This window comes from Peromyscus leucopus, chromosome 19, assembly GCF_004664715.2.
Source record: "Peromyscus leucopus breed LL Stock chromosome 19, UCI_PerLeu_2.1, whole genome shotgun sequence".
In the NCBI taxonomy this organism is placed as follows: domain Eukaryota; kingdom Metazoa; phylum Chordata; class Mammalia; order Rodentia; family Cricetidae; genus Peromyscus; species Peromyscus leucopus.
In genome coordinates, this window is record NC_051079.1 from 32,902,712 (window position 1) to 32,924,306 (window position 21,595).

The window sequence follows — 21,595 nt, forward strand, 5'->3', positions numbered from 1 at the left end:
GAGGACCCAAAAGAGAACCCTCTCATACCTGACGCCTCCTTAACCTCACCACTCCCATTCAATCCTCAAGTATCCACTCAGCCGTGGCTTCTGGGAAGTTTTCTTGCAGGCCCCCCACCTTGGAGGTCCTGACCCCACTGTGGGTCTCTTCTCTCGAACCATCCACATCCTCCTAAGACACGTGACAATGGATTGTGTTCATTGCTACTCCGATATTTGATATGTCCTTGGGCATCATTAGATTAGCATACAAGGTCGTCAAAAGTGCCTATGCTATTGTGTGAGACCTGCATTCTTGTGTGAGACAACGACTGGCAATATGCAAGGGAATAAAAGCAAACAGCCTTTCCCCAGACAGTGCCAGGTGCCAGCAAGGGGGCGACATGAGGAGTAACGCTGCAGACTCAGAGGGGAACCAGAATAAAGGAGGAAGCTGCGTGTGTCGTAGCCAGGAGCACTCCAGGAGAAGAGACGGCGCGCACACACCCGGGACGGCAGGATCTGGTCAGGTTGGAGGAACTGGAAGAGACGGGGATTGTGATCAGGGATGGGAGACAAACTGAGAGTAGAGAAGAAGTGTGATGGTAGGAGTTCCAGGTACCAGGGGACCCCCATGGTGAGGAGTCTGGATGTCAGCCCAGGTTTAAGAGATCTGAATGTGGGAGTGAAGCCATCGGATGGCAGAACCTGCCTTTCAGCCCCAGGACCTAAGAGAGCACACAGTGAGTTTGTAAGATGACTAAAGACCCCTCTGGGTAAGCAGAGAAGGCATGCTGACATTGGCGGAGGCCATGCCCCTTCAGAGCTGGATACTGCCAGGAACGACTCTGCCGGTACAATTAACATACATGTCCAAGTGAGGTACAGGATGGAAGAAAGAATTTGAGATGAATGATGAGGGAAAATGGAGATGCCTCACCGTGCAGACAGACAGCTGTGAGCTCCTGCCTTGGGGAATCAGTACGACAGATGCTATGTCATGTCAGGCGCTCTGAGACGTCCCCCAGGAGGGAAGCCCAGTGAAGGAGGTTTGTGCCTGCATTTCCCAAACTTAATTATGTGACTTTGTCAGACCATGGGTCATCTATTAATTTCATAAAATACAATTTGAGAGAAACAAATGTAGGGGTGAGTGCAGGGCTGGTCCTCTGCAGTTACAGAGACACTGTTGGCTGTCTGAATTTGTTTGGCTGCCTATGGCTGGAGTGGGAGTGCAGAATAAGAGGCTGCTGAGTCTAGACAATTGCAATGCTGATATGAACTTAGTGATGTGAGACTTTTACCGAAGGGCTGGCCGGTAGCAGATGGCTGTGTGTGTTACAACGTCAAGTCTGGACCTTGGATTCAGATGTATTTGCAGGAGACAGCCTGAGCGCAAAGCAAAGACCTGAACCTAGACTTCAGACTTTACCTTCCAACAACTAAGCCTGAAGCAGTCTTGTCATTCTTGTGCACGCTGTTGTGTATCTTGTCTCATTTAGAGCACACCTCTCCATGACTGATGCAGCTAAATCCGTCTTATGTGGCCTTCTCATCATTTCAGACTGCTGACCACTAATTCCCCATTAGATCTTAACTCCATGATACACCTTACCAACATCTTTGACAGACAGGCCAATGGCTTCATCATTCATTCCAATAGGATCTTTTAACACGTGCCCACAAGCCGGGCCTACCTAGACTAGGAGATGAAACACCATACAACTGCCTAACAGAGTTTAGTGGGATAGTCAGGCGAATAACAATATGATCTATGATTTCAATATTCTATAAAAAGGAAAAAAAAACCCACTACATCAACAAAGTCAGCACAGGCACTCATACCCTCTGAGGTTTTCTGAGAAGGTTCATTTACCCTGAAACTAATGGAAAGGAGCACCCCTGCCTCAGCCTCCTGCTGAGTGATGCTGGCAGCTGGGGCCCCAAAGGCTCAGGCTCCAGCTGACTTGACTTATGTAAACATCCACTTCTGCTGTGTTGGTCACAACTTCATGTTTCCTTAAAAGTTTTCTGCATCCCAGACACTCTGCTTAACTTCTTAATCTCAATATCTACTGTATTCTTAAGTATCTCTAACTCGGGCATCTCAAGATACCTCCAATTCATGCCCAACAAAAGGCAAATGATCTCCACCTGCCTTTATCATTTCCTCCTGCAAAATAGAAAAAAAAATCTAAGAATAAGTCACTTGGTCCTTCCCATCATGTTCCAACATTGATGAATGGCTTCACCACCCACGCACTGTGCACACCAGAATCTTAGGAGACATCCACATTTATATCTCTGTTTTTATCCCGCTTCTAGTTTGTGGTAGACTGAAAGAAAATGGTCCCCAAAGGGAGTGGCACTATTAGGAGGTGTGTCCTTATTGGAGTAGGTGTGGTCTTGTTGGAGGAAGTATGTCACTGTGGAGGTGGGCTTTGAGGTCTCATATATGCTCAAGCCACACCTAGTTGGTTCACTTCCTGTTGCCTGCAAGCCAAAATGTAGGACACTTGGCCCACTTTTCCAGTTCCATGGCTACTGGCACACCACCAGGTCCTTCCATGATGATAATGGACTGAACCTCTGAACTGTATACCACCGAATTAAATGTTTTCCTTTGTAAGAATTGCTGTGGTCATAGTATCTCTTCACAGCAATAGAAACCCTAAGACACAGTTCTTGAGCAATTTTTTCCTAATTCTTACCTTTTCTATACCCATCTTCTTTTTTACATCTCAACTGTCAGTATATAATTCCTAGCAACAATTTGGCTTGCCTAGACTTTCCTAATGGTTTCTTTTTACTTGTTTGGTTTGGTTTGGTCTGGTTTTGGTTTTTTTTGAGACAGGGTTTCTCTGTGTACTTTTGGAGCCCTTTCTGGAACTCGCTCTGTAGCTCAGGCTGCCCTCAAACTCACAGACATCCGCCTGCCTTTCTAATGATTTCTTGACTAGTTTCTCCAACACACTCTTGATCTATGGATTTGCTTTCCATACTATGGAGCGATTTACAATGCAATTGATGTATCCCCACACTGTTAAATTTTTTAGCAGCTTCTTATTCTTTTGAGTAAAAATTTGAGCATGTTCTATAAGACTCAGAATAACCTGGCTCCTCCCTACCTCTCCAGTCTTCATCTTCACATTACAACAATTCTTCACCTTCTTCCTCATTAAACACCCTCACTTCCTCTTTAACCCGCTTAATTGACCCAGATTCTCTGGGTCATAGTTCACATGCTACTTCCTAGAACAAGGACTTCCTAGAACTTTGACTAAATCAAGTTTCTTTGGTATTCTCACCATGATTCATGATGTTATAGCACTTATATGGATGTATAATTAAACATATGTACAACAGTCAATTAAAAAAAGTCAATTGCTTTCCAACTCAATTTCTAGTTCCATGAAAACTCAATTTACTTCTCATCCTTCTCCTGGCTCTTCCTCCAACTCTTCACTACCCGTGAACATCTGTCTCCAAAGACATGGAATGTTACACTCTTCTGACTTTACACCCATTGAATCACAGAGCTCACTTTGGCTCAGACAACTTCAAATACTCAACTTCAGTCTGTCTCAAGAATCCAACAGGCATTCCAAAGCAAACCAATGGTTTACAACATTTCAACTCTGACTTTCATGCTATTTGGCAGGAATAAACAAAGTTCATAAAACAACAATATCACCCTACTGCTTTCCTACTTCCATTTCTAAAAGGCATTAGAATCTAATTCCAAAACCCAATAATAGGCCATGATCTGCAGTTTAAAATACTGTGTATCAGATATTTCCATTCAGCTATTTCTCTACTAGTTCAAACATAATATTAACTATTTCCCAATTTGTTTCTCAATCAAACTTCTCACCAAGAAATACAATCATCCTCTTAGTCATTTGGATCAATGTGCTGAAGACATTTTAGATTCCTCCTACTTACACCACAGTTGCTAAAACCCTCTTGGCTTCTTCTACTGGAAAGCTCTGCCACCCATTCCATCCTTTCTACTCCCACTCTCCAGCTCTGAAGGAATGGTAACTAGGAACACCGCAACAGTCTTTTAACACAGTTTCCTGCTCCTAGAATTTTCAAACAGGAGTGACACACATTTGAATCATATTCCCGTCAAAGAAGAATGCTAACTCAGCTCTCTAGTTCATTGTGGCCAATAGGGTAGTCAACAAAGGATTAAAACAAATGTGTTTTCATCCACTCACCAAACTCCTTGAATAATTAAATTTTAAATCAGGCTGCCTTGTGTTTCTAAGATTCCTTTTACAACCCAGAAGCCAAAATCCTGCTTGGCAGGAGACCTGGGAAGACTCACCCATGTCAGCAGTGACCATAGTCGACTGGTTTTCAGGGATGGACACGGAGGTCTGGTCTTGGTCCATGCTTCTGGAGTCCTCGTTGACCTCTTGTTGACTCTGACTGAGCTCTGACCGCAGTTCTGAGTATTCATCTTCCTCCCTGCAAAAAAGGAGTCAGCCACCAATGAGAGAGGATGTACAGTGAGTCCTTGAAAAATATACTTTGTAAGGAAGAAACAAGACATTCCAAAAGAAAACAATGTTCTTATCCAGGTGGCAGGCACTGGGAATCCTTTCAGGCCACACAGATGGTCATATCTAAAATGATATAGTATGTGAAACTTCAATGTTTCTTGTACATCCACAGTTATGTGCAACCACAGTTATGTCCAACAAGACTTATGCATCAGCCTATGAGAAACATTTCACTTCAAGGATTTCCTGAAGATGTTAGAACTCTTCATCTTTCTGAAATTATGAGGTAATAAAGAACAATGTCTACTAACATTGAGGCTACAGTGAATAAAACAATGAAGAATATGATAAACTGCAAATTACACACCCTCAAATGGAGGGTCCCAATGGGGACTTCCTGTCTAGAACTTGACATAGGGAGGTGATAAGTTGGAGCCACTGAGAAGCTTCCTATGTCCAGCTCAAACTAGACCTCTGGGTGGGCAGATTGGCATATCTAAGAAATACCTTGCTTATATTCCCCAAAGAGAAGAGTGAGAAGTACCAGTAATCATGTCAGAGGAATAGCAGGTGGCAATGGAAGTTCAAGGTGTCAGCCACCAGGAGGCGAATTCCAGATTGGTGAATCTCCAGTAGGCAAAGCCACGAGACAACTAACAGACTCCAGAATGTCTTTTGCTTCTCCTGTGCCTTTACATGTTTGCTGCTGCCATCTTTCTCTAGTATCTGGCATGGTGTGTATGGGTGTGGGGAGATCCCCACTGCCTGTAATGTAGTGTGTTTATCTCATGGAAACATCCCATTCTACTGGGCATTTTTACCTGTGGATTATTATGAAGATGATTTCTTCCTAAGCTGTACTGTCTAATTGATAATAATTTTAGTTTAAACACAGTTTTGATGATAAAAAGTAAAACAAGTAAGTATCACACAACTAGAACACATGAGTTTCTATGGAGGAGCCATATAGACTGTAGTTTATGTTAATACTTAAGAAAAACAATTGAGTCCCAGTAGCCCAGCTAGTTTAAATTCTTTTAATCTTTTTTTTTTTTTTTTTTTTTTTTTTGGTTTTTCAAGCCAGGAGTTCTCTGTGTAGCTTTGGCACCTTCCCTGGAACTCACTCTGTAGCCCAGGCTGGCCTTGAACTCAGGGATCTGCCTGCCTCTTAATGTTGGGAGATGTGTTCACAGGTTGTGGAGTGCATCATAGCTGAAACAAAGCTTTGAAAAATAACTTAAAGTTAGACTACAATGTTTTTGATAAATAGCTTTGAGGTGGAAAACCCAAGAAGGTAATCTAAAGTTTCAGAAAGGCACATAGTTGAGTGAGGAACTCTTTAAGGTCAAGGAACAAGAACAAAGTAGCCCAATTATCATTAGCTGACATACTTTCCTTGCTAAGACTGGTTGATAACCAAAGGTGATGATTAATTCCTTGTATTCATTTTTGCCCTCAATCTCCTGATATAAAAAACTACTGATGAGTGGGTATGCACCCTAAAGATTTAAAGTAGAGCCGACTGATTGTTTTTCATGTATAAAAGTTTACGTTTGTGATTCCTTTAAGATTCCTGATAAGATTACCTTTCAAGATAAGTAATAAAGTGATTGGTCCTTTCTTTGTAACTGCAAAATGCAGCCTGCCAGTAAAAGAGTACCTTGCTTGCTTACACTGTTAATCTATAACAAGTTAATTGTGTATGAATGTATGTGGGTTCTTGGGACAACTTGTTTTTCACCTGTAATATGCAAAATGTTTAATCATGTAAGAGATGTGGAAAACATTGCTGGTTTTTTTTTTTTTTTTTTTTTTTTTTTTTTTTTTTTTTTTTTTTTTTTTTTTTTTTTTACTGGTATTCATTGTAATCATTCACTTGAACAATAGAATGTAACCACAATGTAACTTTTACATTACTTGAAAGATTTTGTTGGGGTATGTAAGCTGTAAGGGAAAAAATAAAAAGCAGAAGGAAAACATCAAGAGAGACAGAAGGGACATTTCTGGATAGAGATAAGGAAAGAGAATATAAAATATGGAAGAAAAATAAGAGAGAAATCAAGAGACTGTGTCTTTCCCCCTTACTCCCTCAGATAAATTCACAGAGCCAACTCCATGAATTCCCTTTGAGCCCTGCACTGCTGGAGGTGCAGCGGTAGAGAAGGATGCATTGAAGGAGAAATTCCATCCAGAACCCTTTTCCCTTGATTTTCAACTTGCGTTTACAGATGGAAGACCACACTGAAACATGACTGCTTCACTCCCGTGGGCTCACCCTATCTTGTCTAGCCCTTCATGGTTAGTCAACCTCTGAGTTATGCTCTTAGCAAACAGGAAAGCTTCTAAATGGAATGCGCATCTCCAAGTACCTGCCTCCCCAGCTCCTCCATATACCATCGCCCCATACACCACACATACCATACCCAGACACAGAGCAAAGAACAGAACTCGCTTGGAGGCACCTATTTTGCAAGTCAACCCGAAGACTACATCATCAGGGGACTTCACTGTGGGCATAGAAAGCTCACTAGGGTCTAGTGAGGGAGAAGTCATCCACGAAGAAAGCTTAGAAGAGAAGAAATTCTCCCATCTAACACTCAGTTTAAGTTGTCAGCAATCAGTGAGGGAATGGAGGGCACAAAGTCTACAGTCCTGGGTTTTGAGTAGACGAAGAAGATGGCGAGAGGCTTGGGAAAGAGGCAACTGGGGAGATAAATCTACATATCAGATAAGTGTGAATATCTCTCTGAAGTTCTTTGGTGTCTTAAAAAAAACCAAACAAACGGGAGGGGCAGAAGTCGGGAGACAGGGGAATCCATGGCTGATATGTAAAATTAAATTAAATTATATATATAAAAAGGAAACCAGGAAAAAAAGCAATTTTTTTTCTTAAGGGATTTATCTGTTTCATAAATGACCTCTGCTGTATAAGGGGTATATGAAAACAACTCAGGAAACTAGGAAACTTTTTTCAACCGTCAGCTGCAAAACCCCTGACTTTATAAAATATGGATTAGAATGGGAGTAAAAGTAAAAATAAATACAGGTTAATAAGCTATGATTGTTAATTATTTAGACATCAACAAAACTCACCAATAATTAGGTTTCAGCAAGAAAACAATTAAGGGTTCCCTTCTTATCAGTCACCTTTGCTCTAGAGGTTAATTGTTTGTGAGCTGATCATCAGCTCTTCTTTTAGTCAGCATTTGAAATTGGCCTGGCAGAGTCTGAACACATAGTTCGTGCCAGATCTGCTTTATAGCAAATTACTTCCAGGGATTAGTAGGAATAACTTCATAAAGGAGTGGGTAAGGAGAGGGTGTGAGAAAGAAAACATGAGGATGGAAATATCCCCTCTGGGGTGAGTGGGAAGGAGAATGATATCATATTTGTAATGTCACCTGGGACTGGAGGGTTTTCATGTCATAAAGTGCAAACTAAGGATTCCATTCAAGTCATTGGAACACCAAGATGAACCTGGCGCTCATCAGCAAACGCAGCAATCAGGTATGTTAGTGACCACATTCAGTTTTTCTTTTTCTTTTTCTTTTTTCCAAAAAATGGTGCTGGGATCCAAAGTCAGTCACCAGGATTGTTCAGCAAGTGCTTGTACCCACTAGGCTACCTTCCTGCCCCTATACGGTAACCCTTAATCTTGTGGCAGATTATCTCTTTGAGGTAGAGATGTCCCCTCCTTTAAATCCATGGTTAACTCTAGGGATAAAAAAATATGAGCCAGTTCCCCAAAGTGACTGGGTTTAGCCACAAAAATGAAAGTTTAGATAAACTGGTCATCTGTGGAGTGGATGGTTCCTAAAATGGAATTACCAAGTCTCAAGTGTTTGGCCTTGGGGTGTAAAGGATCATGTCACAGGGTTCTAAATGCCCACAGCTCTGTGCACTCAGAAGCATCTGCGAAGTGCTTCAAAAGACTTTGTTTAGACTTGTAATCATTAACACTTACTTCCAGCTGTAACATTAAATAAAACAAAGTCTCCTAGGGCGGTGGGCTCTAGAACATGCGCACACACAGCCACACGATGATCACCAGTGGCAGGAAAATCACTATGGAAAACTCCCAAAGACCAGAAGAACCAGAATCAATATTTTTAAAAATAGGATAGCCAAAACTTGAGTATGTGTCATGACTTACACATTATGTAACTACTTTGCAGCCTAATTCCTTAGTTTAGAACCAATGAAATAATCTTACACTGTGCCCTAAGGACTTGTTTTTCTTGCTTTTAAAGAGTCGCCTTGCATCAGGATAAAATTAGTTAGTCATAAAAGGGAAATGTTGACAAAAGTGTAGTTTTCCTGTGCTCTAGACTTGGAGCTGGAGTTTCTAGGCACTCAAGAATGCTGTGAGATATGACATCACAAACTAACTTCATGCACATCCATCACTGCTGTGAAGTCAAAACAAACTGGAAGGTGGCCTGGGCGGTTGCTCATTGGCTTTGGTGGCTGTCATTCAGTTGTAGTTATTAAACCCATCCCACTTGAGGTGATAGGTTTTCCAGTTTTTTGATTGATGCTCTTTCTTACAATGAAAGGCAGACCTGCCTGAAATGGCTGATGTAGAAAAGAAATGTATTCCTCTGAATTCTCTTAAAAGAATCTATTGCAGGATGTAGGTGTTGGGGTAAAGTGTGGCTTTCTGGACCTTTGTCTCCTATTTCCCATACAGCAGAGAGGAAGACAAAGCTTGTCTATGAGCTTTCAGGTAAGCAACTGAACAAAAGAAATATTCTTCTATAGATACAATATTTCTTCCTTTCTTCCTCCCTTTCTTTTTTTTTTTTTTTGAGACACGGTTTCTCTGTGTAGCCCTGGCTGTCCTGGAACTAGCTTTGGAAACCAGGCTGGTCTTGAACTCACAGAGATCCACCTACCTCTGAAGGTGTGCACCACCACTGACCAGAACAATATTCCATTCTTATCTTAAGACTGGATATAGGAGCCACAAAGAAGGACTTACAGGTACTCAGCAGGGCTTATGTACAGCACACAGGAAGACATGGGGAGAGAAACAGAATCTTTCTGGGGTTTATTTCACTTCTTAGGCTGTCAATCAATTGCAACAACACGTTTTGTGAGGGGTAAAGATAAAGAGGTCTTGGTCCCGGTTTGAGATGCAGCATGTGGTTGCCATGTGGGCCGAACGATCAGGAAGGAAAGCTGGGTCCTGGCACAGCCCTGAAATCCTAGAGGGCAGATGACATTGCAGGAGCCAGACCCATCAGACACTGCCTTGCTCCCGAGGGAGGGGCCTCCTGCAGAGAGGTTCAGGGCAGATGCAAAGATCACGGAGAAGAGGGCTTGGTGGTTTGGGGTGCTGCCAGTCAAGATATAAGGTACTAGCTAGAGAGACCCATTGTGTGACCCAAGGTTGAGGACAGAACTAAAGGAGGGCAAGGTTCAGGACATGCAGGGTTCTCTATAGTAAAGGAGACCATCCATAAGGAATAGGGCATGTGGGCCAACACTATAGAAAAGGGACCCAAAACAAGAAAGGCCATTTAGGTTTTTCAGTTAGAAAGTCAAGAGTGGCTGAGCATGGTGAGGCACACCTGGAATACCTACCCAGGAGAGGCCAAAACAACGGGATCTTAAACTGGAGGCCAGCTGTTAGTGTCAGTGGGCCTGTAGAAGGTAAGGAGATGCAAACCAGGAAGCAGCATTCCTCTGTGGTTTCTGCTTCAAGCAGAAAGGGAGTTCCTCCCTTGGGCTTGCCTCGATGGTGACATTGTAAGATGAAATAAAACTTTTCTTCCTCAAGTTGCTTTTGGTGTTTATCATGGCAACAGAAAGCAAACCAGAATAACCAGCTTGGGCTATATAGCTAGATGCTATCTCCAAAAACCAACCAACGAACAAATAAATGAAAACTGTTGGGCTGGCATGGGAGGCCATGTGCATAGCACGTGTTGGGCTCTGGGTTCTATCTTCAGCATCACAAAAGGGAACAGGGAAGGAGGGAAGGGAAGGGGGAAGAGCAGGAAGGGGCGGGGAGGAGATTTGGGAGAAAGAGAAATCATTAGCATCTTATGCAGCTCAAGTGGCCAGATCAGAACAGACTAGCACAGGCTGGATGGCTCAAATGACAGAAATGTATCTTCTCACGGGCTGGAAAGCCTGAAAGCCTCGCTAGCTCGGTCACTTCCTGGATGGATCCTCTGCCTGGCTTTCGGATACTTGCCTTCCAATTGTGTAATGGACTGGCTTGGAGGGAGCCTGGACACACGTACAAGCTCTCTGGTGTCTCTTTTCATGAAGGCAGATTCCGCCATGACAACCCTACCCTCATGAGTTCATCTGACCCAAATCATCTCCCACAGGCCCATCTCTACACATCGCATGGGTGACGACCGGATGAGGAAGGGCAGTTTTCAGTCCATAGGAAATGGGGCTGGGGGGGAGAATTCTAATGAGTCTGTCTTTGTCCTGTCAGCCAGCTCCCAAATAATGACACGGAGACTTCTTATTAATTATGGAAGCTTGGCCTATAGCTTAGGCTTGTTCCAAGCTAGCTCTTATAACTTAACCCATTTGTATTACTGTACGTTCTATCGCGTGGTGTTACCTCGCTTCCATCCTGCACCTCCTGTTTCTTTGCTGTGTCTCCTGTACCTGCATTCTCCTCCTCTTCCTTTCTCTTCCCGGAAATCCCTTCTATACCTCCTGCCTACCTACTGGCCAGCCATTCAGTTTTTTATTACACCAATCTCAGCAAATACATCTTCACACAATATACAAATATTCCACAACAGAAAACTGCTGAGGCAAGAAGACAGCCAGCAGTCAGCTCAGAGTGAACAGGGAAACAAAGTTGAGAACATGGATGAGCCATAAGGGTTAGCAGGGAAGGGTTGGTGTTACAAGAGCTGCTTATGGGAAAGAGAAGATCTCATGTTCAATTTGCTTAGACGTCATTCCTTTTCTTTTTTGGATCCAAAGCGCACTATGATCATATATTTTTTTTCATATTTTTGATCCCATTATAAAACCTCCACAAGTCAAACACCTTTCAAAAGGCACTCATAATACACTGTGAAATGAAAAAGCACATATTATAAAACTGTTATGTGCTGTGGGGTGCATGAGCCAGTATGTTTAAAATATTTAAGAGAAAATTTTCAGAAGGACATGTACACAAAATGTTCCGTGTTTGTCTCTAGGAGATGAGGTTTAGGGCACATCGGCAGGGATCGGTTAGGAAAACAAACTGTACTAAAAGAGTCAGACAGACAGCCTTGCTTTTAGGCGGGTCTGTGCTTGCAAAGCTGGTGGAAGAACAACGGAGAAGACAGAGGTGGTGGATGGAGGCCCCGAGGAGCTGTTGGTTGGTCACCCCAGCTCTGGTTCCCCAGAAACCAGGCACCTGTTGCTGCTGCTACATATCTGTCCAGAACTTCGTGTCTGGCCAGTCAAGGCAGACCCTTGCATCTACACTGTACGTCTGCTGCCACTATCACGGCCTAGTGGGAATGATTAATGCCTCTACTTTCTCCCAGGCCCTTCATTACCAGACTGAAAAGTATCCAGAACACAGCTGCGAAGGGGGTCTGGGAAGTTGGCCCAGGCCCTGAATGCCTTTGATTTGGGGGAGATAAGAGAAAGAACAGGGAACAGTACTTGGGCCAGGAGACAGTCCTTACAGTCTACACTCGAGGACTGCTCAGTGACCATCCCATAAGCCCTCCCGATCAGTTAAATTTCTCAACCACAACAGCATAGCAGCAGCCTTCTGTAACTGTCCCTCTGGTCAATGGGATGAGTTCAGCTGCTCCTCAAAATGGGAGGCCCCTACACCATCAGCTATTGTATCTACTGGCAGGGGACCTCCTTGAGCCAATGGCAAAGATGACTAGACATTATCAAACCTAGCCACCAAATTACAAGTTTCACCCATTCACCACATACAAGTAGCAGAAAAATCAAGAGGAGAAATGAAATGCATATACACAAAACCAGAAAAAGACGTCAACTTTAGCTCTCTTCTCTACTGGTCATGAAGCTGGAGCTGTCAGTATTAAAACTTCCTTATTCTTTCTCCTAGGGAACCTGTTTATTTTGGTTTGGGCAGCAGCTCACTTAGTTTGATTTAGTGCTTTCTTTCTTCTTCTAAAGATTTATTTATGTTATGTGCACAAGTGTTTTGCTGCATGTATGTATATGTCCCCTGGTGCCCATGGAGGCCAAAAACAGGTATCAGACTCCCCAGACTGGAGCTACTGGTGCTATGGACCACCATATAGGTTCTAGGAGCTGCACTCATGTGCTCTGCACGAGCAACAGATGCCCTTACCCACCAAGCCACATCCCCAGCCCAGAATCAGTGTTTTACCTAGTGAAGTGTTCCAAAATCTTTATTCTTAGGAGGCCTACCCCTGTATTAGCTTGCTCTAATCTAATAAACTGCTCACAATTTCTAGGCAATAGATTAGCAAATTCCAGGTTTCAAACACCATCCTTTCTAACTTATGGCATAGTGGCAGCCCTACATCTCCCTCACTTGTCACTCTAGTCACTCTATAATATAATATAATATTATATTATATTATATTATACATTGTATATATCTTATACATATATAATATATTATATATGTACAAATTGTATTTGCACTATATATTATACATATTATATATTATATTAATATTGTCACTATAATATTGTATTACAACTACTTTTTCTTTGTAGTTCAATGGTATTCTAAGAAACATCAAATGCTAGCCTTTTGTGTCAAACAATATAAAACCTATTTAGGACAAGGGATTTAATTCCTCTTATCTCTTCCAGCTTGTAAGACTTTTATGCAAATCTTTTATCTCTTCCCTTACAGACTTTGATGCAAATGTTTTAATACCCAGTAAAACTTTTGTGCGCCCACCTCGTCCTTCCTTCCTTCATCTCCTTTGCTCTGACTATTGTAAAACCAGCCCGTGTTGAAAGAGCATGAGGTTGGATCCCAGACAATGGGGAAAAGACAGTTACCACCTGTACTGGAATAAAACCCTAGTGCATATCATGTCCCACGTGCTTGGGCCTGCCCACCCCGGTGGGGTTCTCACGCATCCCTTTTGTAAAAGCAGAGTTGCCTTGCTGAGCTACTTCTGCTTTGTTCCATGTTCCTTTGTGAGACACTGACACCAAGATTATTCTTTCTTTCTAAGAGCATGGATACCGCAAAGGGCCATGCGGTTAACTGTGGCACCGTTATCATATTCTTTAGTAGGTGCATGTTCCCTTAACATAGGTCAACTAGGAGAGCTCCATGTTGCAAGGAAGAAAAGGAAACATTTTTGGTGTGAGTTTTTAGGTGCATAACTAAGAAGAGAATTCAAAGTCCTATGCGGATGAAGACATATACAACACTTCCACTACTTTTTTTTTTTTTTTTTTTTTTTTTACTTATTTTTATGTTTATGAGTGCTCTGCCTACATGTACCACTTTATGCCAGAAGGAGACATCAAATCCCACTATAGATGGTTGTGAGCCACCATGTGGTTGCTGGGAATTAAACTCAGGGACCTTTGGAAGAGCAGCCAGTGCTCTCACCTGCTGAACCATCTCTCTCCAGCCCTCCACTACCTCTGCTTTCCCTTTACTTGGGTATCAGAAAAAGGATGCAAACAGATACTGGGGTATGTCACAGCAGTTAGAAATTCATCCATGGGGTGTTGTTCCTGAGCTGGGGCTGCCACAGCATATCAGGGATAGGGGACAAATAGAATCCCTGGAGAGCTGGGGGGGGTGTGTGTTGTGCCGCGGGGGTCATGCCCTAGCCTCTGGAAGACCCTTTTCTCACTGGCCCATCTAGCACATCTTACAAGCTGGCTGGGTGTCCCCTGGAGGAGGAGTTAGCTCATTTACATAATGGAAACAGGTAGAGTGTTGTGTGACGTCTGCACAGATGCAATCGTCCTATAAATCAGAGGCACAAATGCATGTTTACGGTCAAGCCGCTCACAGAACACACAAGTGCAACGGTCAGGCCATTACATCCAATTTAAACATCTCAAGATTGAGTTGTTCCCTTGATATGTGTTGTGCTTATCTCACAACTGACTACACCTGTTCACTGTCACCTTCTCAGGATTTTAAAAGTACAACTCATTTTTGTGAAAATCACCAATTTGCCAACATTCTCTGTTAGGCTCTTTGAAATCTACTATAATCATATCTTTGGGCTAAAATCTTTTTTTTTTTCCTCATGTATTTCTAACCCACAATCACTCCATAGACCAGGATACAATTTTAAAACCTTAAGGACCTAAATTAGAATATGAAATTTATTGTGTGGTTCCAAGTCAGTGTAAAATTTTCCATGATTTTGCCCAGAAAACAGATGCCCGTCAGCACCCTCACCAAGAAGCCCCATCATTACTGCGCCTCTCAGAGTTGGAACAAAATACATCCAAAGCGTCTTATGAGCCAGAACTTCTCCAGGGAGAATTCGGAGCAGCTGCTCCTGAGATTCTTTCAATGCTGGCTTATGCGAATGCTTCCCGAACCAAGCACCCTTTGTTTAGGAACGTAGGTACTAACAGCTTCTCTGCACAGGGATGCTCCCTGTCCACCACCGTGAGCTCCTCAGCAAGTGTCCCTGAACCACAGGGCAAATTCAGGGAACTGAGTGTTGCAGATTCCGGAGCCAAATGAACCGATAAGCCAGGGAGGCAGAGTCCCTGACGGGCATCTTCAGAGAAAGAAAACTAAGCAAAAGCGAGTCTCTGGGCTCCAGCTCTTATCTCCGTTCTCTGCTGAACATAACTGTTTCTCCATCAGCACTCTTGACGCCTGCCTTTCTCACCAGTAAACTGATGGGTCACATCTTTCTTTCTAGTGAAGTGATGAGTCAAGGCTTGCCTTAGGAATCTGCTAAGAGGATGAGTGTCAGCGATGATGTACAGCTTGGGATAAGCTCAAAATATTAACAGATTATGGAGAATCCCATATAACGCTTAGCTGTAAGCCACATCCATGGGTCTCAGAAGCAGTAAGGGAGGCATGAAGTCTGGAGCAGATCTGGTAAACAAAGGAGGCTGTAAGGATACCAGACTGCTGTCTCTCTAGGACAGAGCAGCACCCACCGCTTAATAAAGGTTAATAAAGCCTTTTAGTTGATTGCTGATTCTATACCCTTAGCAATCAACGGAGGATCACGACTCCCACCCTATCTACCTGCTGGGATGGTTGTGAGGATCAGAATCAGAAGGGGACAAAAGAAATCAAGGGATATGACTGGCACAGTGACTCACAGGCCTGCTCCAACTCCAGCACACCAAGGACAAGCACAGGCTAGATGGAGCAGCCAGACGTACCTGATGGTGGTGCCCTGCAGGCGGTCTATCTTCTTGTTCAGCTCCGCAATGATGCTGTGGAGTTCCGTGATGCGCTCCTCATAGCGAAGGGTTGTGCGCTCCTGGACGTCTTCATGCTCTCTCATGAGGTGTGACTGCTCACACTAGGACCAAGAACACAGGACAGAAGATGGGACACATGGATGTGTTGACATTGTGCCTTTTGGAGAATGATTCTACATTTTATGGCTTCAAGCTATTGCTCTCAACACTGGAATGCCCCTAATAAGGCACTCACCTGCTCCAACTAACTAACCCAAACTAACCCTTGAAGCCCCCATGAAAATTTACAGAGCCTTGGGAGGAGATGCAGGGTTTTGCCTTTCTAATACTCCCTCATTCTGCCTCTACAGAGTGCCTGCTGGCTCCTAACCAAGAAACGGACCGGCCGATTCTGCATCTCAAGAAAATTCCCCAGAGTAATGCACCCAAGTCTACACAGAGTGGCTTCATCCACAGTCTCCAAGGCCTGTCCCTTAGTTCCTTCTACCAATTTGCTTCGTTTTCCACAGCATGCTTCAGTTACTTTTCAACCCCAAACACTAAGTGGTGTAATGGGTCTTCCAGCGGGGGTGGGGGACTCGTGGTTGCTATCCAATATCCTCTTTTTCCAAACTGTAAAGTCCCAGAAGGCAGACACTAGATATTCCATTATTCAGCCCTAGCCACCTCCCCCGCCCTGGTGGCATATGGCCCAGCTCACTGTGGGTGATCTAGAAGTGTTATGAAATGAGTAAATGGCAGTGTGTCGCAGCCATGAAGGCTACTTTATAGAAATAATGACAAAAGAGGCCCCGAAGCTTCCCTGTGCCTATGCACTGATGGAGTACAAAAAATTAGTGCATGCCAGGAAAACGCTTTTGCAGAGGGAATGTAAACCATAAGGAATCCGTCCCGTTATTTCCCTCTACCCTCCTCAATTCCCCTTGGGCAGTAGCAGCTGATCTCATTTACATAACAATAAAACGTCCTAGGTGAGGGAACAAGTGGTCTAGCTCTGGCCTTGTCTGCTCTACTCAGCGGTTATTAATTTCCTGTCCAGCAGGGAAATTTTAATTTCACTTTCAACAAGGTTTTCCGAATGCCAAGAACCATATGTGCTCTCCAGCCAGCTCTGCAGGTGTGCATTTTCAGGCCTGTGGCCAGGAAAGGGTAAGGCTTTTCTTACCCACTACCGCGTACATCCTCCCCTTCCCCAAATCTGCTACGTTTCCAATGGTATCACCCTGGGCAGAGGGACCTGGGACCCTCAGAACTCTGGAAACAAGAATTAGGCAAGCAAGGCTTTTGAATGATCTATCGTAAACCTTCACGGGACAGCTGCTTTCAGAAGAACACTGATGTGAACTACTGTGTTCAATGATAACCTCAACTCCAAATAACAGCCACTCAAGGTGAAGCCACCGGAGTCAGTGGGTCCAGAAGTAAGAGCAAGGCCACTTCTAAGGGCCTGGAGACATTGCTCAGTGGCTCCGGGTTTAATCCCTAGCACCCAAAAAGCCACACCTAAGCGGAAGCTTTCCTAAGCAGAACAATCTCCTTTGGTGCGTTGTAGGACTTTTCCATCCGCAATCCACTAATTGTTGGAAGCCAGAGAAGTGCACAAAATGTTAGTATATCAAAACCAGCTTTGGTGGCTAAATCAACAGCTCCTGTCTTTCTCTGAAACATCTACATGTAGACTACTGTTCCCTTCGGGTCCCCAGGGGGCATCGTGAGCTCTTGCTGCTGCTCTTTATTCCCACCCCCAGATAGTGTGTGTTGTATTCACACACCTGCAGAATACACACTCTTGTGAAGATCACACTGAAATTGATGGCAGGCCAACGCCAGTCTCTGCTTTGGACTCTGCCATGGCTATGCTGGCTCTCAACATCCGGTTAGTTCGCTAGACCCAGTTTTCTGTGCGATGCTTCCCACACAAGCTTAACGAGCATCCGTGCCCGCCCCCACCCACCCTCCCTCCCTCCCACGTTCCTCCTTTTCTGCAGTCTTTATGGAACAACAGGCTACTACCACCACCCGGGCTGTCCAGAGACTGCAGAACCCCATCCACAATGAAGAGGTTCAGTGTGTAGATGAGGAAAGGGCGGCTAAGTGACTGCTCCGGCCCATCCTAAACAAAGATCCTGTGGGGATGGCTGGGTTTAGGAGACACCAGATGGAGAGGGAGAGTATGACATGTGGTGCTGAGCCACCTTTGCCCTGGCTTCCAGCGGGAAAAGTCTGCCTGGAGGGGTGTGCAGGAGTGAGAGACTCTGGGGAGCCTGAACTCAGTCGGGGACAGCGCTGGCAGCTAACGGGGACTGTCAGGGGGAAACAACCCTTTTAGCTGAGGGCAAGGATGTTTGGCTCACATCCCTACATTTTCCCATAAGTATGTTTTTTTTTTTTTTTTTTTTTTTTTTTTTGTTTTTTTTTTTTTTTTTTTTTAAAGCACTAGGAAGCCTCTTGAATTTAGCAGTGCCTTTAACAAGTATCAGACATCTCTGGATTGATGATACCAAATGTCTAAGAGACTACCTAGTGCCATGGGGGTTTGATAGGAACCGTGGTCACTATAATCAAACGGACTAAAGGAATCCTGGAGTTTTTGGAGAATAAGAAGCAGGGACTCAAGCAGGAGGGGAGAAACGGTGGTAGCCGGGTGCTTCAGGTCCTGTGTGGTGCTGGCATCTGGGAATCTTCTGGGTTGTGGACGATAATCTTCAGTGACCAATTACGAGCGACCACTCGGAGATGCAGTCTCTGTATTATCTCTGATTGTTTGCCTTTTTCATTTCTTAGTCTAGTCAAGGGTCTATGTCAGCCTTAGAGAACCAGCTCTTGGTTTCTAGGGTCCTTTGTGTATTCTTGGGTTCGGTCTCATCTACTGCCGGTTTGACCATCATTTCGTTCCTTCTACTAATTTTAGGTTCAGTTTGTCCTGGCTCCTCGAGCATCTTGAGATACAGTGATAGGTATTCTCGAGATTTCTCTTTTTTATTTTTATTTATTTATTTATTTATTTATTTATTTACTTATTTGGTTTTTCAAGACAGGGTTTCTCTGTGTAGCTTTGCGCCTTTCCTGGAGCTCACTTGGTAGCCCAGGCTGGCCTCGAACTCACAGAGATCCGCCTGGCTCTGCCTCCCGAGTGCTGGGATTAAAGGCGTGCACCACCACCGCCCGGCTTGTCACTTCTCTTTTTAAAAATATAGGCATAAATTGTCATAAGCATTCTGTTTAACTTTGTTTTTGCTATATCCCAACAAGCTTTGTTTCCATTGTATATTCATTTGAAAAAAGCAGTGTCAAACTGATCTTTTAATTTTTCAGTTATTTATTTACATATTTTTATGATGCCGAGAGGTCCACTCAGGGTTTTATAAACCCATTTACACAATCCTCTTTCAAACGGCACCTCTGCCTCCTCTCCCGGTGAGTGATGTGGGGCTCCACCTGGAAGATAAACATTAGCAGTCCTACTGAGGTGGCCAGCAGGGCCCTCACCAGCACTGTGTGCATTACTGCCTCCTGGGCACAAGAGTGCAGCTCTACTTCCCTGCCCGCCTGAGGCTAATAGAGGCCCTCTAACTTATTTTGGCCCATGAGATGGGTGATTACACACCATTTTGTCATTAAGAACTCTTGTAGGATTTACCACATGTCCTTCTCGGGGTCATGGTGAATAGTGACATTCCAGAAGAGATACAGTTGACAAATTGAGATCTAGGTGAGGTTCGTGCACACAACACACACACACACACACACACACACACCCCTACCTACCTCCATGAGCTCCTAGTAAGCTCCTAGTAAGATATTTGATATCAGGGATTGCTTGCTATTACTTACTGCATATCCTGACTGATCAAATCATTTTGTACATGGAAAAACAGACTCACTATGAAGTGCCTGTTTTATTTACTGTAACCCAGGTAACACGCAAAAACTGCTAAAAAAAAAAAAAAAAAAAAAAACAAACAAACAAAAAATGCACTCCCCAAAAAACCCTTCTATTTCTGTTTGAGTCACTTGGTGATTTACATAACCTCCCTCTTCTTCCTCTCCAAGCTTCTTATGGGCACCAACAGACACCAGGAAATACTGTGTCTGACAGTATCAAACAAGAGCTAGAAAACCTAGACATCTCCATCCTCACCCCTAATGTAGACAGAAGCACCCAAGTTCCCACAGTGTGTGATACTGGGGAACGCCAGTTTCTGTCGGTAGCTCCAGCTACATGTCAATCATTTGGGGATTACCTATTTAACAGGAGCTAGGAGCAACAAGCGTTTCTCATTACACCTTTACCATCTGGTCGTTACTGTTCTCTTTGCTTTACCATACACAAATGCCTGCTACATTTCCAATGAAAAAGGCAAGAAATAGCTTGAAACAACGTGCCTCTGCTTTTCTCCCCATTATCGCAGTAATTGCATCGTGGGTTCTTCCTCCTCCTAGTGGAAATTCAATTTCTGACTGATGCGACCAGCGGAGCCCAGCCAGAAAGCCTGCGGCTGCGGCGCCTCGCCTGCACATTTCTAGAGGTCAATATCACTGGGAGTCTAGATTTTCCCTATAGCTACAGACGTTCGGTTTGTGATTAAACATCGGAGTGTTTTGTTTTTCCTGGATTTTTTTTTTTTTTAAAATCTGGCACTTAATACATATCCTGAGCTCATTTCAAGGCCTTAACACTATCATGAGGGGGAGGGAGGAAGGAAAACCCCTATAAATACCTGTATCTAGCCATATAAATCGCTGGAGCTGCCTAAGTGAAATAATGTTTAATATAAACAAACAGGGAGGGCCAGCGAGATGGTCCAAAGGGTAAAGGTGCTTGTGGCTAAACCTGAGGATTGGGGTTCCATCCCTGGAAGCCACATGTTGGAAGGAGAAAACCAAGTCCTGCAAGGTGTCCTCTGGCCTCCACAGGTACACTGTGGTATGTGTGTGTACAAACACATACACACATGTAAACGAAAACATGGTAAAAGTGAAATTAAAACAAACAAACAAATGCATCATTTCAACTGCTGGGAATAAAATCCTTTAGGCACATCTCTGCTAGTGGTACAATCCCAGATCAAGCCTTGAGACAGACCTGTCTGGGAATGTGAGGCCTGGTGGAAAGGCCCGTGCCGTGTGGTGATACCGGGGGCTTTATGGTTCTGTTAATGCTCTTCACTGGGCTTTAGCTTATCCCACAGAGGCCACTGATCTTTAATCATCACATTCATCTCAGCTGTCAAACCTAAGAGCATTATGAACTGGCTTCTTGAAAAATGCAATGCCATCATTAATGTGTTAACCCTCTCAGCCATCCTGGAAAGGGGGTCAGCACCTCTCCCGTTTAAAATATGGCAAGATGCGAGGTTACTTTCTCGGGGTCACACTGGGCTGGTCACCACTAATAGTACTCAGGGTATTCCAATTCTGATTCTAAGCTCTGTCCCAGCTCCCCTTAGGGGAAGGGGTGGCAGGGGCAAGTCAGAGAAGGGGAGACAAATTCAAATGCCACGAAGGAGCACAGAGTTGCAGCAATCACCATGTCACCACAGAATGCTATTCACAAAGAAGAAAGGACAAGGAGCTAACAAAGAAAATGACTGCAAACTACATCTTCATCTCAGGAGAAAAAAAAAAAAGCACATGAAAGAAAATACTCTCCCTATTCCATTTCACTGAAACTGCACATTTTCTTTCTTGAACACCTTTGTGTGACAACGCAGGAGGCTTGTTTTCTGAAG

General features: G+C 43.8%; 1 protein-coding gene across 1 annotated transcript in view; it reads right to left on the reverse strand.

The window, feature by feature from the left end:
• Positions 1-17,786, reverse strand: part of Mcc (MCC regulator of WNT signaling pathway) — a 96,402-nt gene extending 78,616 nt beyond the window's left edge. Inside the window, exons 1-2 of the mRNA XM_028881750.2 lie at positions 15,822-17,786; positions 4,313-4,455 (exon numbers count right to left, since the gene is read on the reverse strand). Coding sequence (XP_028737583.1) covers positions 4,313-4,455; positions 15,822-15,946 — 268 coding nt within the window. The 5' untranslated portion in view covers positions 15,947-17,786. The remainder of the gene's footprint in view (positions 1-4,312; positions 4,456-15,821) is intronic.
• Between the last annotated feature and the right edge of the window lie 3,809 nt (positions 17,787-21,595).